Source organism: Taudactylus pleione, unplaced genomic scaffold (genome assembly GCF_031769625.1).
Source record: "Taudactylus pleione unplaced genomic scaffold, aTauple2 ptg000454l, whole genome shotgun sequence".
NCBI classification, from domain to species: Eukaryota; Metazoa; Chordata; class Amphibia; order Anura; family Myobatrachidae; genus Taudactylus; species Taudactylus pleione.
The window spans coordinates 9,028,855-9,043,783 of record NW_028284856.1 but is presented as its reverse complement, the minus strand read 5'-3'; the positions used below and the strand labels follow the sequence as shown (position 1 = coordinate 9,043,783).

The window sequence follows — 14,929 nt, the reverse complement described above, 5'->3', positions numbered from 1 at the left end:
CGCACAAACACCGGGGGTCATAGGGTTGATGACAAGGCAGAGGAGTGGCTTCCCATTGGAAGCACTCCCTCTGTGAATTGCAGCCCGGACTGGCAGTCCCAAGGGGAGAAAGCACCTCCCTGTGACTGCTTGTCCGGCTGTGATTAGCAGATAGTCTTTCCAATGGGACGTCACTGCCAGAGTGAAGCCAGTGTACGGACTCAGTGGCTCACTGGGGGGTGGCGGTTTTTACTGGGGATGCTCTAGGTAAGATCCACCACTGAAAATAACAGAATTTCTTGAGCTATCCAAAAGGCCATGTTTGCAGAATTTCCTTAGCTACCCAATAAGCCAGGTTTTAAACATTTCCATAGCTAAACTTAAGATCCTCTACACATAGTATTTCTCTTAATATTGGTAGTAAAATGGTTCTTTGAGTGTGGTATATTATGTTGACATTCAGAATGTTGACAGCATAATGCCGTGATTCCCAAACATTCTTGAATCACGGTACCCTAGAGTATCAACATTTTTTTCATGGCATCCCTAAGCCAAAAGTTTGTTATTGAGAAATTCAGGAAAATATGATTAAGTAAATTGTGCTTACCTATCATCCTTAGGTTCAGTTATGTGGCGGTGGACAGGGGTGCGCTTCTGTTTGTCCAAATATTTTATGTTATTGTCTCTTACCTTGACCATAAATAGATTGATTTGGTGCTGGACCACCAACCTGAGGCACCCCTGAGAATTACCTTGACCATAAGTAGATTGATTTGGTGCTGGACCACCAACCTGAGGCACCCCTGAGAATGTCCCGAGGCACCCCAGGGAGCTACGGCACACAGTTTGGGAACCACTGGCATAATGTCAAGATTCCAAATGTCGATGTTGTCAGAATCTCAACATTCACAGTGTTGACACTGAAATAATGCCATCATTTCCAGAATGTCGACAGTTAAGGGGCACATCCACTAGCAGATAGTTGAACGACAGTACGATTACAACATTGTAATAGTACAGTCAATCCCCATCCCCAGTAGTGCCTACACTGAACGATATGTCGTTCAGTGCAGGCACCCTCCTTCATCCCTGAACATGGTCAATCTGTCATTATCGGCAGATTGACCGGCATGTTCAAGCGATGATTGATGTCGGAAACGAAAAGCGGGAGCGCACATTACTGGTCGTTTCCGACATTATAGTGCACGATTAATGAGCAATTGAATGATAACGATATCGTTATCTTTCAATCGCTCATTAATATCGCCTAGTGGATGTGCGCCTTTAGACTGTCGATAATGGGATTTAAAATGTAAACCTAAGCCTGAACCTATCTCTGAAACCATGTGTAAACATTGAGTGTCAACATTGTAAATGTCTACATGTTGTATGTCTACATTTTGAACAGACTATGTCGACATTATGCTGCCAAAATTCTATATTACAGCATTCCCTTTCATCACTTCGTCTGCTCTCTGCCCAAATACCTAAGCCTGGCCCTAAAGGTGCGTACACACGGACAGATATATCGTTACGATATGAACGATAACGATATCGTTCAACGATATATCGTTCAACGATATATCGTTCATATCGTTCATTTTTATTCAGTGAACGACCAACGATGCACGTTCCCGCATGAACGATAATGATATCTATGATCGTCCGTACATGCAGGCCAATCTGGACGATATTGTCAACTTTGCATGTTCAGAGATGTGGCAGGATGACTCACTGAAAGATATCTTTCATGCCGTTGGTGGTACAGATCGTCCCGTGTGTATGCACCTTAAGAGTTCAAACCTGTTAGCTAGTATTGTGCTTTAGGTTAGATGATTACCACAGAGAATTGTCAGGAGTTCTTTGAGGAGACAAAGGGGTTTATTTAGCATGGTTTCATTTGTCAAAATATGCACTTTTCAGTGATTTTTGTTTGTTTTTTTCGGGGTATTAAAGCAGCAATTTTTTTTAAGTGGCAAAACCCATGTTGAGTTTTGCCTTTTACAAAATTATAAATCCCACCAGAAAAATCTTTGAAAACTGTGATTTTAAAAGATGCACTTTGTTAAATAAACCTAACATACAAAACAAGCTGTTTTTTGCCTGCAGAGTTTAGATTGATTAGATATCAACACCTAGAAGGAAGTCAATTAGCCAAGGTACTTTACCGCCGGCTAATTGATCCCCCAGGCTAATTCAATTAGCCCTGAATATGGCATTAATCAGGGGCATGGCCTAATCGCGGGAAGCATGCCCCTCCCCCCCTCAGAAGAAAAATTTAGTTATGGAGACTTACCTAGGTAACTCCTTTTCTTCGAGGTCCATAGGGTCCACAGGGATATGATGGGAAATATTATGGTTGGAGACCAGGCACCAAGCAGTTAAAGCTTCAGCTCCCAGAATACCACGGGTCCTCCTCCATATATGCCCCGCCCCTAGCCATAGGACTTCAGTTTAGTTAACAAGCCTCAAGGCAGGAGACAGAAAGAGGAGAAGGAAGAACAATCGTACACCAGAAACACTCTTATACAAGATGAGGGAATCTGTGACCGAAAGAAAAAATTACCCATGTAGCCAGGTGGGTCAGGGTGGGTGCCCTGTGAACCCTATGGACCTCGAAGAAGAGAAGTTATCTAAGTAAGTCTATCATTTTCTTCTTCAGGGTCTATAGGGATCCACAGGGATACCATGGGGATGTCCTAAAGCAGTTCCCCTAGGGTGGGGGACGCTCCTGAGCAGAAAGGAGAAGTCGTCGCCCAAAGGAAGCATTCTGAGAGGCAAAAGTATCAAAGGCATAAAACCTAAGAAAAGTGTGGACAGAAGACCACATGGCTGCCTTACACAATTGTTCAGCAGAGGCACCACAACTAAATGCCCACGATGGCCCTACAGACCGAGTAGAATGTGCTGTCACCGTGCTTGGGACAGGGAGATCAGCTTGTGTGTACACCTGAGAGAGAGTCATCCGTAGTCATCTCACCAGAGTCTGCTTACTAGCTGGCCATCCTCATTTGTGAAAACCATATAATACAAGAAGAGCATCTGATTTTCTAACAGGGTTTGTGCACTCCACATACAGTAGATACGGAGAGCACGAACTATATCCAGGGAGGCTTCACCTACAGAAAGATCTGGAGCCTGAAAAGCTGGAACTACAAATTTCTTCACTTACATGAAAACGGGACACTACCTTAGGAAGGCAACCCTCCCTTGTACGAAGAACAGCTTTATCCTGGTGAAAAATCAAAAATGGAGAGTGACAAGAAAGCATTGCCAAATCAGAGACTCTGCGAGCAGAAGAGATAGCAAAGACACTTTTTCTTCTCGCTGTCAACCACTTCAAATCTACAGAGTCCTGAAGGTTCAAATGGAGGAGCTGTAGCCCCTTTAGAAACAAAGACAAATCCCACGGTGCTGCTGGTGGAACAAAAGGAGGCTGAACTCGCAGAACTCCTTGGAATAACACATTTTGGTATGAGGCAATCTTCCTCTGGAACCAGACTGTAGCCAGGTGGAGACCAGGGTCTAAACCTGCCTGGAGAAAAGCCAAAGTCCTGGAAATCCTAAACACCTTAGGATCATACTTTCTGTGGGAACACCATTGACCAAAAGAATGCCAAACTCTGTAATAGATACGGGCAGAGGCAGGCTTCCATGCGCTAAGCATCGTTTGAATTACAGAATTGGAAAAACCTATTTCTCTTAGGATGGAAGATTCAAGAGCCACGCCGCCAAAGGTACCTCACCAGACGAGGTAAGTCCAGATGCCGGCAGGGACCCTGCATTAGCAGATCCTGCCATAGAGGAAGAGGATATGGACTGTCTATTGACAGATTCTGTATGTCGGTGAACCAATGACGTCTGGGCCAAGCTGGAGCCATCAGTATTACTGTTCCACCTTCCTGCTTGAATTTCCTGAGAACTCTTCGGAGGAGGGAGATCTTACTGCCAGTGCATCCACGAAGGTTGCTGATGGCTCTCTGGATCTGGACCCATACCTGGCGACCTTGTGGTTGTGATGTGACACCATGAGATCTATCTCTGGTAGACCCCATTTGTTTACCAGGAGCTGAAACACTCCTGGATGGAGAGACCACTCTCCGGTGTGTATGTCCTGGCGAATTAGGAAGTCTGCTTCCCAATTGAGTACTCCCAGTATGAATATTGCCGAGATGTCCGGAAGATGACGTTCTGCCCAAATCAGAAACCTTGTCACTTTTTTCATGGCTGCATAACTTCTTGTGCCTCCATGATGATTGAGGTAGGCCACTGTTGTCGCATTGTCGGACTGGATCTGGACCGGCGAGCCCTGGAGCAGGTCCTGTGCCATGAGAAGTGCTTTGTATACTGCTCGCAGTTCCAGAATGTTTTTGTTGCTGACTTTCCTAATCTGTCCATCTTCCCTGCAAGGTGTGATGACCTGTCACTGCTCCCCATCCACGAAGACAGGCGTCTGTGGTGAGCAGCACCCAATTTGGAATCCAGAATGGGCGCCCTTTGTTCAAATGATCCTTTCTCAGCCACCACAGGAGGGAGTGACGAACCTCTGGAGTAAGAAGGATACTCTGGGACTTTATTCGATGATACTGTCCGTTCCACCTGGAGAGAATCAATCTATGCAGAGACCTGGAATGGAACTGAGCATACCCTACCATGTTGAAGGTGGATACCATTGATCCCTCGACCTCCACTGCTAACATTGCTAAATGAATCCAGAAGAGCTCCCAGATGTACCATCTGCTGTGTTGGAAAAAGTGATGATGTCTTCCAATTGATGATCCAGTCATGCTTTTGTAAGCAGGCTATGGTCAGATGAAGATGGTTTTGTAAAACAGCCAGAGTCTGTGCCATTATCAGAAGGTCGTCCAGATATGGCAGAATTCTGACTCCCTGACGCCTGAGATAGGCCGACATGACTGCCATTACCCGGGGAGCTGTAGACAGGCCAAATGGTAGAGCCTGAAATTGGTAATGTTGCTGAAGGACAACAAACCGTAAAAATTGCTGGTGGGATGGTATAATAGGAACATGGAGATATGCATCCTGAATGTCCAGGGAAACCATGTAATCCCCCGGCTCCATTGCCAAAATAGTTGATCGGAGAGTTTCCATAAGAAACTTGGGTACATGGATAAACCTGTTGAGTGTTTTTAGATTCAGATAGAACGATAAACCCCATTTGGTTTCGGGCTCAGAAATAGATTGGAATAATAACGCCTTCCCTGTTGAGACACAGGAACCGGGATTATTACCCCGGCCTGCAGCAGGGAGTGAATGGCTTCCTGAAGGGCCAAAGCCTTTACTGCATCTGCTGGAGGATCTGTGCAAAAGAAGAAAAAAACTTCTGGGGAGGATGCCTCCTGAAAGTGAGGGCATACCCCTGAGAGACCACTACTCAGACCCAGGCATCTGTTGTTGTTTGACGCCAACAATCCGCAAACTGAAGAAGTCATACAACAGGCGAATAAAACAGGATCTGATTGAATTGCCCAAAGGCAATTCAAGCGTTAAAATCCTGTTTTAATCGCCTGAAAAAATATTGGGTCTAACTGAATTCCCACCTAATGTGGGTCAAGATTAATATTATAAATTTGTTAGTATTTACATTAGACAAATCACAAAATGGAAATACGTAACTTTACCATTAGCTTTGACTCAGTAGCAACAATGTCAGTGTCAGACTATAGGAAGGTACTTTGCTATGTACAAACATTAAATATTGGCATAGCAAAGCAAGACAAATTTTTAAGGGGGTCAATTCAATTAGCCGCGAGTTGAATTGCAGTGTAAGTGCTGCCATATACTGCACTTATCCATGCCGTTGCAATGGCACTTCGCCCTGCTTGCCCCTAATTGACCCTTAAGTGTCAACTGTAATATCTTACCATTAGAGATATGTACACAAAATTTTAGTTTTTTTTTTAATGGTATCTCATCTAGACCCTAAACCTAAAAACATCAGTTAAATGCAACAAACATGAAGAAACTACAGCCATGGCCAAAAGTTTTTAGAATGACACAAGTATTGGTTTTCACAAAGTCTGCTGCTTCAGTTTTTATGATGGCAATTGCATATAATCCAGAATGTCATGAAGAGTGATCAGATGAATTGCAATTAATTGCAAAGTCCCTCTTTGCCATGACAATGAACTTAATCCCAAAAAACATTTCCACTGCATTTCAGCCCTGCCACAAAAGGACCAGCTGACATCATGTCAGTGATTCTCTCGTTAACACTGGTGAGAGTGTCGAGGAGGACAATGCTGGAGATCACTCTGTCATGCTGATTGAGTTAGAATAACAGACTGGAAGCATTAAAAGGAGGGTGGAGCTTGAAATCATTGTTCTTCCTCTGTTAACCATGGTTACCTGCAAGGAAACACATGCAGTCATCATTGCTTTGCACAAAAAGGGCTTCACAGGCAAGGATATTGCTGCTAGTAAGATTGCACCTAAATCAACTAGTTATTGGATCGTCAAGAACTTCAAGGAGAGAGGTTCAATAGTTGTGAAGAAGGCCTCAGGGCACCTAAGAACATCCAGCAAGTGCCAGAACCCTCTCTTAAAGTTGATTCAGCTGCGGGATCGTGGCACCACCAGTGCAGAGCTCGCTCAGGAATGGCAGCAGGCAGGTGTGAGTGCATCTTCACGCACAGTGAAGCAAAGACTTTTGGAGGATGGCCTGGTGTCAAGAAGGGCAGCAAAGAAGTCACTTCTCTCCAGGAAAAACATCAGGGACAGACTGATATTCTACAAAAGGTACAGGGATTGGACTGCTGAGGACTGGAGTAAATTTATTTTCTCTGATGAATCCCTTTTCAGATTGTTTGGGGCATCTGGAAAACCGCTTGTCTGGAGAAGGAAAGTTGACTGACACCATCAGTCCTGTGCCATGTCAACAGTAAAGCATCCAGAGACCATTCATGTGTGGGGTTGCTTCTCAGCCAAGGGAGTGGGCTCACTCACAATTTCACTTAAGAACACAGCCATGAATAAAGAATGGTACCAAAACATCGTCCAAGAGCAACTTCTCCCAACCATCCAAGAACAGTTTGGTGACGAATAATGCCTTTTCCAGCATGTTGGAGCACCTTGCCATAAGGCAAAAGTGATAACTAAGTGGCTAGGAGAACAAAACATAAAAATTATGGGTCCATGGACAGAAAACTCCCCAGACCATAATCCCTTTGAGAACTACAGTTCAATCCTCAAGAGGCGGGTGGACAAACAAAAACCCACACATTTTGTGAAATGCTTGTAATTTTATTTCAGTATATCATAGGGGAATTGGTATGAAATACCGTCGGCCGCATGGCCGGCGGTTCGATTCCCGTCAGCGGCAGCCCGACAGAAGCAGAGTGCGACGCAGCGGAAGCCCGACAGCGCTGGAAATCCCGATCGTGGATAGGTAAGTATCCACTAACCTAACCCCCCTAACCCTCCTTAGGGTTGCCTAACCCTAACTTCCCCCCCAAGTGCGTAACCCTAATCCCCCCTTCCCTGCTGCCTAAACCTAAGTCCCCCAGGGAGTGCCTAACCCTAAATCCCCCCCGGGGTGCCTATCCCTAACCCTCCCTCCCCCTAGCCTAACCCTAAGCCTCCCCTGTGGGTGCCTAACCCTAAGTCCCCCCCGGGAGCCCTAAACCTAACTCTCCCCCCCCGCGGCTGTCTGCTCGCGGCGCCCGGCATCCCGATCGTAGGGATGCCGGACGCCTGTCTCCCGGTGTCGGGGAAATGCGGGCATCTACATCTAGACGCCCGGCATTTCACCCTTGCCGGGAAATGACAGTCGGGAAGCCAGCTGCCGGTATTTAGGCAGTCGGCTTCCCGATTGCCTCTCATCATAGGAACATCTGACATAAAGGTCTAAAAACACTGAAGCAGCAAACTTTGTGAAAACCAATACTCGTGTCATTCTCAAAACTTTTGGCCATGGCTGTACATAGCAGCATCACAAAATGATTGTAAAACATATGCCAAATGTGATATTAGTTGATAAATATTACATTGGTGATTTCCCTATTCTCTCTATCTTATTCTTAGTACCATGTACATCTTCCACATACAAATGCTCCAACAGACTCTGCATCAGCAAAACAAACCCTGAGTGTGATGGTATCGCGGACTGCAACAATGGCTCTGATGAACAGAACTGTGGTGAGTGGAAGTGTTGTCGTAACCTCCGTAATATTTGTATTAGTCATCTAACTGTATTCATTTATTGTGTACTGTGAATTATAGTTACAACTTCATAATTTGCAAGTTACTCAACAGCTCCATTTGCATAGGTCTCTTTGACGAGGTTAACACTCATGTCATGGTGCCATTTTCAATGCTGTGGCCGCCATTTTGGCCACATGGGCAGGGCTGTTCATTATTACAAAAGTAGAAATTAAGTAATTATGCCATTCATTACAAAGGTAATGCAGTAGAATCACAAAAATATGCTGCTTCCCTCTCAATGCCGATGTGAAACAAAATTTATCAAGCTCTGAAGATACCACATTTTCGGAAATTGACTGGGGAATAGACGCCATCTTCAGATAGCAACAGTTCCCAGACCACTGTTCCTTCCTATGGGAATGAGGCTAGGGTCGCGAAAAGAGATCCTTCCGCAAGCAGTCGGGTATCTCATTAAGCAAGCTTGAAAAGAGTCACACATTGTAAGTGTTAAGTTTTACTACTACAGAAGTAGTAGTGATAGGAATTACAAGGATAGCTGATTTTTAAATCAGCTCTTACACGAAAAGGAGCAGTGTAGAATTGCTGTGGTACTCCAGTTGGAAACTAAATTAGCACTGCCGCTCTGCTGTGCTTAATGAACAGGCCCCTTTATCGCAAAGATAAGTTCAAGTAATACATTTCATTAAAGTAAGAGGTATCTAAAGCATAATATCCTTCCTATTTCCCCAATAAAACCCCTCCACGTTCCTCAAATTATCCTCATATACTGTTTAGGATCACATTCAACACAAAATGCATCTTACACCTCCCACTTGCACTAAACAATCCTCATTTGGCCTCACTCCTCACATTCATCATTCATACTTGCCAACTTTTGAAGTCTCCTCTCAGGGAGAAGCCCAGAGAGAAGATGCAGCTGACCACTTTAGGGGACGGGGCCGGGCTCTCACTTCATTAGGACTAACTTTGTCATGCAAAATGGCATGAATTGCAGGTCCATGTGGAGGGGCAGAGCTAAAACAATGCGATTTGCGTAATTTTAACCTTGTTCCCTTCCTACGGACCAGCGTTTCCCAGTATTATCGCCCCATTCTGTCCTCTTCACTAGGAAGTGGGTGAAATGCGTGATATCTGGGCAATATTCTAGGGGTACAGGGGGCTACACGAAAAATCGTGAGTCTTCTGCAACTTCTGGGAGAGTAGGCAAATGCGTCCTCATGTCCCTCAGACTTCCTATAAAATAGTTCTCATTTTCCCCACTCATTAATTAATGAGATTTCCTGAGAGACACAACTAATCTAATGACTAAACATCCCTGCTAATAGTGCATATTGCATGTCCTTCCTCCTCTAATCTCAGGTGTGCTGCTGGGGCTGAATAACTACCCAACATGATCTTGAAGTCGACTGATCTGGGCAAATAATAAAATCTAGTTCAGTCTTAGGGGTATATTTACTAAAGTGAGAGTTTTTAGAAGTGGAGATGTTGCCCATAGCAACCAATCAGATTCTACTTAACATTTAACTAGCACCTTTGAGAAGATAATAGATAGAACAGATAGAATCTGATTGGTTGCTAAGGGCAACATCTCCACTTCTAAAAACTATCAATTTAGTAAATATACACCTTATTCTCTATTTTATAGCCTGCCCAATTTCATGCTTGACCATAGGTAACACTTGTTGGGGCATAAAACAGAGGATAAGAGCTGTGGCAAATAGACATAAGGCAGAGGATAAGAGCGGAGGCCCAGGGGGCAAAATACATAGAAACGTACTGATGGGGCACAAAGCCACAAGCAGCAGGGCGCAGTGAATGAAGGATCAGCAGGCAGGCTTATGTCCATCACTGGCAGAAAAAGTAGAAGTCCTTTTGTCATGATATTAGCAATTATAGCTACAAATGAATGTCAGCCCTCAGAGATTAGCAATAAACATCAATTTTGAAGGGTAACCATAAGTATTTATTTTTGTAGACCACAGTATAGTTTAAAAACATAAATAAATTCCATACTTAACTGTAGTGACAATTTACAAAGATCAGTGTACTGAGATATTGCCTACTGTAGTTTAAAAATAATTCTTAAGTAGATCATGGCTAAAAGGAAGCAATGTTCTCTGTATCATGATAAAACACTGGTCTCTCTCCCAATGGGGTGTCTGAATGATGATGACCAATACATATTTAATGTCCACTTCCATTATTGCTAAATGCAATAGTAGATGCTTGGTTTCTCTTTGCTGCATAACTTAGACACAGATGTTTCGATGGTAGGTATATGCATAGAAAACAGAAACAAACTGTTCTTATAAATAGGGTATATTTTCCATATAAGCAATCTGTAATTAATTAATTACTCTCAGCGCCTGATTACCACTTGCTGGGAAAATTCTCTATACCTTTCTGCAGAAGAATAATATGAGGTGTTGCTTACCTTATAAAAAAACAATAAATAGAAAACTGAAAATTATGCGCTGGAGGGTATAGTTATAATCAACACATTTTTTATTATTTGTACAAACACATGTTAATCTGTATAAACATAATCAAAAGATAAAGAAAATAAAAAATATACAAAAGACAGGACTAGTGCAAATTATCTGTATAGTAGCAATTGCAATTATTAAAACATAAGTATAAATAATAGCACTAAGTAGTCGCAACAAGCAGCTGTGTAAATTCTGAATGTATAAAAAAATGATCTAATTCAAACATATAAAAAAGGTCCAAAGAAATGTTCAAAGAAAAGTTCAAAGACCAATGTATATGCCTTGCAAAAGTAGTCATACCCCTTTGCAATTTTCATGTTTTGTTGCCTCACAACCTGGAATTAAAATGGATTGTTTGAAGGTGTGCATCATTTCATTCACAGAACATGTCTACAACTGTGACGTTGTGTTTCTTTTAATATTGTGAATCAAACAACATTTAGGACAACATAACAAAAAACTTCAGCGTGCATAACTATTCATCCCCCTAAAGTCAGTACTTTGTCGAGCCACCTTTTGCGGCAATAACAGCTGCAAGTAGCTTTGGATAAGTCTCTATGAGCTTGCCACATCTTGCCCATGGGATTTTTGCCCATTCCTCAAGGCAAAACTGCTCCAGCTCCTTCATGTTGGATGGTTTTCGCTTGTGAACAGCAATCTTCAAGTCTGACCACAGATTCTCAATTGGATTGAGATCTGGGCTTTGACTAGGCCATTCCAACACATTTAAATGTTTCCCCTTAAACCACTCGAGTGTTGCTTTAGCAGTATGCTTCGGGTCATTGTTCTGCTGGAAGGTGAACCTCCGTCCCAGTCTCAAATCACAGGCAGACTGAAAGAGATTTTTCTCAAGACTATCCCTGCATTTAGCACCATCCATCTTTCCCTCGACTCAAATCAGTTTCCCATTTCCTGCTGCTGGAAAACATCCCCGCAGCATGATGCTGCCACCACCATGTTTCACTGTGGAGATGGTGTTCTTGGGGTGATGGGATGTGTTGGGTTTGCGCCAGACATAGTGTTTTCCTTGGAGGCCGAAAAGTTAAATTTTAGTCTCATCTGACCAGAGCACCTTCCTCCATACATTTGGGGAGTCACCATACATGCCTTTTGGCAAACTCAAATCGTGTCTTCTTATTTTTATCACTAAGTAATGGCTTTTTTCTGGCCACTCTTCCATAAAGCCCAGCTCTATGGAGTGTACGGCTTATTGTGGTCACATGCAGATTCACCAGTCTCTGCTGTGGAACTCTGCAGCTCCTTCAGGGTTACCTTTGGTTTCTGTGCTGCCTCTCTGATTAATGCTCTCCTTTCTCGGTCTGTGAGTTTTGGTGGGCGGCCCTCTCTTGGCAGGTTTGTTGTGGTACCATGTTCTTTCCATTTGACGATGATGGATTTGATGGCGCTCCGGGGGATCATCAAAGATTTTGATATTTTTTTATAACCCAACCCAGAATTGTACTTCTCAGCAACTTTGTCCCTGACTTGTTTGGAGAGCTCCTTGGTCTTCATGGTGTGATGCCTCTTGCTTAGTTGTGTTGCAGCCTCTGGGACCTTTCAGAAAAGGTGTATTTATACTGACAGATCATGTGACACTTAGATTTCACACAGGTGGACTTCATTTCTCTAATTATGTGACTTCTGAAGGTAATTGGTTGCACCAGAACTTTTGAGGGGCTTCATAGCAAAGGAGGTGATTACATATGCACATGCCAATTTGCAGAATTTTATTTATAAAAAAATTTTTTTTTATATATATATTTTTCTCATTTCACTTCACCGAATTAGACTATTTTGTGCAGATCCATCACATACAATTCAGATAAAAAAAATAACTAAAAATACAGGTTGTAATGTAACAAAAAAAGTAAAAAGCCAAGGGGGGTGAATACTTTTGCAAGGCACTGTATAACAGTCTCGCTTATGACTCGTAATTTTTCTTCAAAGTGTGTAAAATAAACACAGGTCAATTTCGGAACACCACAATGTTACCTTCGGTGTATGGGCTGATAAATGCAAGTACCCCTGGTCCACCTTGTAGGTCACTAGTACCTGTGTCTGTGTCTGGCTTGATAGAGAAATATGCTGGACCACTATTGATGGCGGTGCAGCTTGCTCGCAAAGCCGTTCCTGGGTCTCGCTTCTCACTCCAAAATACACAGCTTGCCATCACGCACAGTGGCCCTGATTCAGAGCCGCTCGCTCTGAATCAGGGCCGTCCTCCCTTTTTTTAGAGCGGCCTCCCGGCCGCTCGCTTTGCTGTGGGTAACCACCCACAGCTATAGCGAGCGACCAAAAAGATGGTCGCGATGGTCTTGTGGTAGGGTCTCATTGCCGCAAGCCCTGGAGTGCTTTCGGCTCTATCAGAGCCGAGAGCACTCCCACTGACATCACTTGTGATGTCAGTGGGGCCGGCTCCAGACAGTAGGCGTTCCCATAGGCACGCCTCCGTCTGGGCAGCCACGCCCCCGGCATGCCCACCAAAGGGGGCGTGCTGTCACTCACCATCGACAGCACGCCCCTTTGTAGTGAGACCCGGAGCGACGGCTTGGCCGTCGCTATCCGGGTCTCGCGCATGCGCACGATGGTGCCGGCTCCCTCGTGCGCATGTGCACTGGGCCAACATCGAATTAGGCCCAGTATTCGACTACAAGATAAGGATGTTGATGTGTTCGAATGGTAATGTCAGGAACAACAACACATTTTGGTCACTCCTGTGACCTTTTTCAATTTTAGTGTTCCTGTCTCAGTCAGGTGCTTTAAGTAGCATAATCCTCCGCGTTATTGCTGCATGTTAATTGGCACTTAGTGTTCACCTGGAATATTCCAGATATTTAACTCAGAAGGTTTCAGGTAATTTTGCTTATTAAGGCACCTATATACTAACGTGTACTCATTGACCAAAGAGTATACAACTATATAAGCCAGCAGTGGATGAATTATACTCATTGCTAAAGCATACATGTATAAAGAATACATAATGATTAAATACTTTATCTTTTGAATATATTTTCCATATAACGCTTTTTGTCTCTCTCTCTCTTTCCCAGATTGTGGCTCAGGCTCTGTACTACCTTTTAATAAGATAGTGGGAGGAAGCGGTTCCTTGCGAGGAGAATGGCCGTGGCAAGTTAGTCTCTGGCTGCGGAGAAAGGAGCACAAATGTGGAGCAGTCCTGATCTCGGACCGATGGCTGCTGTCTGCTGCCCACTGCTTTGACATGTAGCTATTGGCAGGGCTTTCCACATTGTGTATTGGGTATTGTCTATTAGATAGGGATGTATGAGGGATTATGAATATTATGTAAAATGAGAGAGGGTTATAGGAGAGGATAGGAGTAGATCTATTTAAAATTATTCTCCAGGGTAGCTGTAAATTATAACTGCTCTATTTTTCTTATTAACAGTTACAGTGATCCCAAGCAGTGGGCAGCATACCTGGGTACCCCTTTCCTCAATGGGGTAGAGGGAAGGGTAGAGAAGATTTTCCGCATTCACAAACACCCCTTCTACAATGTCTATACACTGGATAATGATGTGGCACTTCTGGAGCTGCCTTCAACCCTCTCCTTCACAAATCTCATCAAGCCCATCTGTCTCCCAGACACCAGTCACAGCTTCCCGGAGGGAACAAAGTGCTTCATCACAGGCTGGGGCTCTACTAAGGAAGGAGGTAATCAGACAGGAGACGCACTGTGCTCTGAGCTTTACGGTCACGTCAAACCCAAAATAAGATTTACTTACGGAGCTCTGTACTTCTGTAATTGCCATGTACATCACACATATTCTGGAATGTAGTTCCCACACTTCATTTGCACCCATAAACTATAATATTTAAAAATTATTTTCAGTGTCCTAACAGAATATGTTGTAAGATTTTGAGTTCCACTTATAGATTTGCAGTTGATACACCACAGTATATACTCTTATTCTCAAAATTATCAATGTAGCATCTGAAATAGGACGTTCGGGCTGTGATGGAGATCTTAAAGAACTGATGTGATGTCTCTGAGCTCGATCTCTCCCATTAGCAGACTGTCTCTTAAACTAGATTAGCATATTACATATAATGCAAGAATATTGGTGTGCACTCGTTTTCAACATACCATGTCTTATTAAGCATGAACACCTGTGCCAGTCAGCAGTGAAACTGCATGGTTACCACCACACACAGAACCTGTGGTGACCATCTAACCTGAGACCCAGGCTGAAATATCTATGGATCTGAAGTAACAAAGCCTGAGCCCACAATGTCAGAGACTGCTGCAGCAATATCAC

At 43.6% G+C, this 14,929-nt stretch overlaps 1 protein-coding gene across 2 annotated transcripts in view; it reads left to right on the top strand.

The window, feature by feature from the left end:
* The window catches only part of TMPRSS9 (transmembrane serine protease 9), a 129,083-nt gene that overhangs the window by 101,796 nt on the left and 12,358 nt on the right, over positions 1-14,929 (top strand). For both annotated transcript variants that reach the window (XM_088448367.1, XM_088448366.1), the window contains 3 exons: positions 8,023-8,136; positions 13,703-13,874; positions 14,059-14,324. In XM_088448367.1, coding sequence (XP_088304493.1) covers positions 8,023-8,136; positions 13,703-13,874; positions 14,059-14,324 — 552 coding nt within the window. The remainder of the gene's footprint in view (positions 1-8,022; positions 8,137-13,702; positions 13,875-14,058; positions 14,325-14,929) is intronic.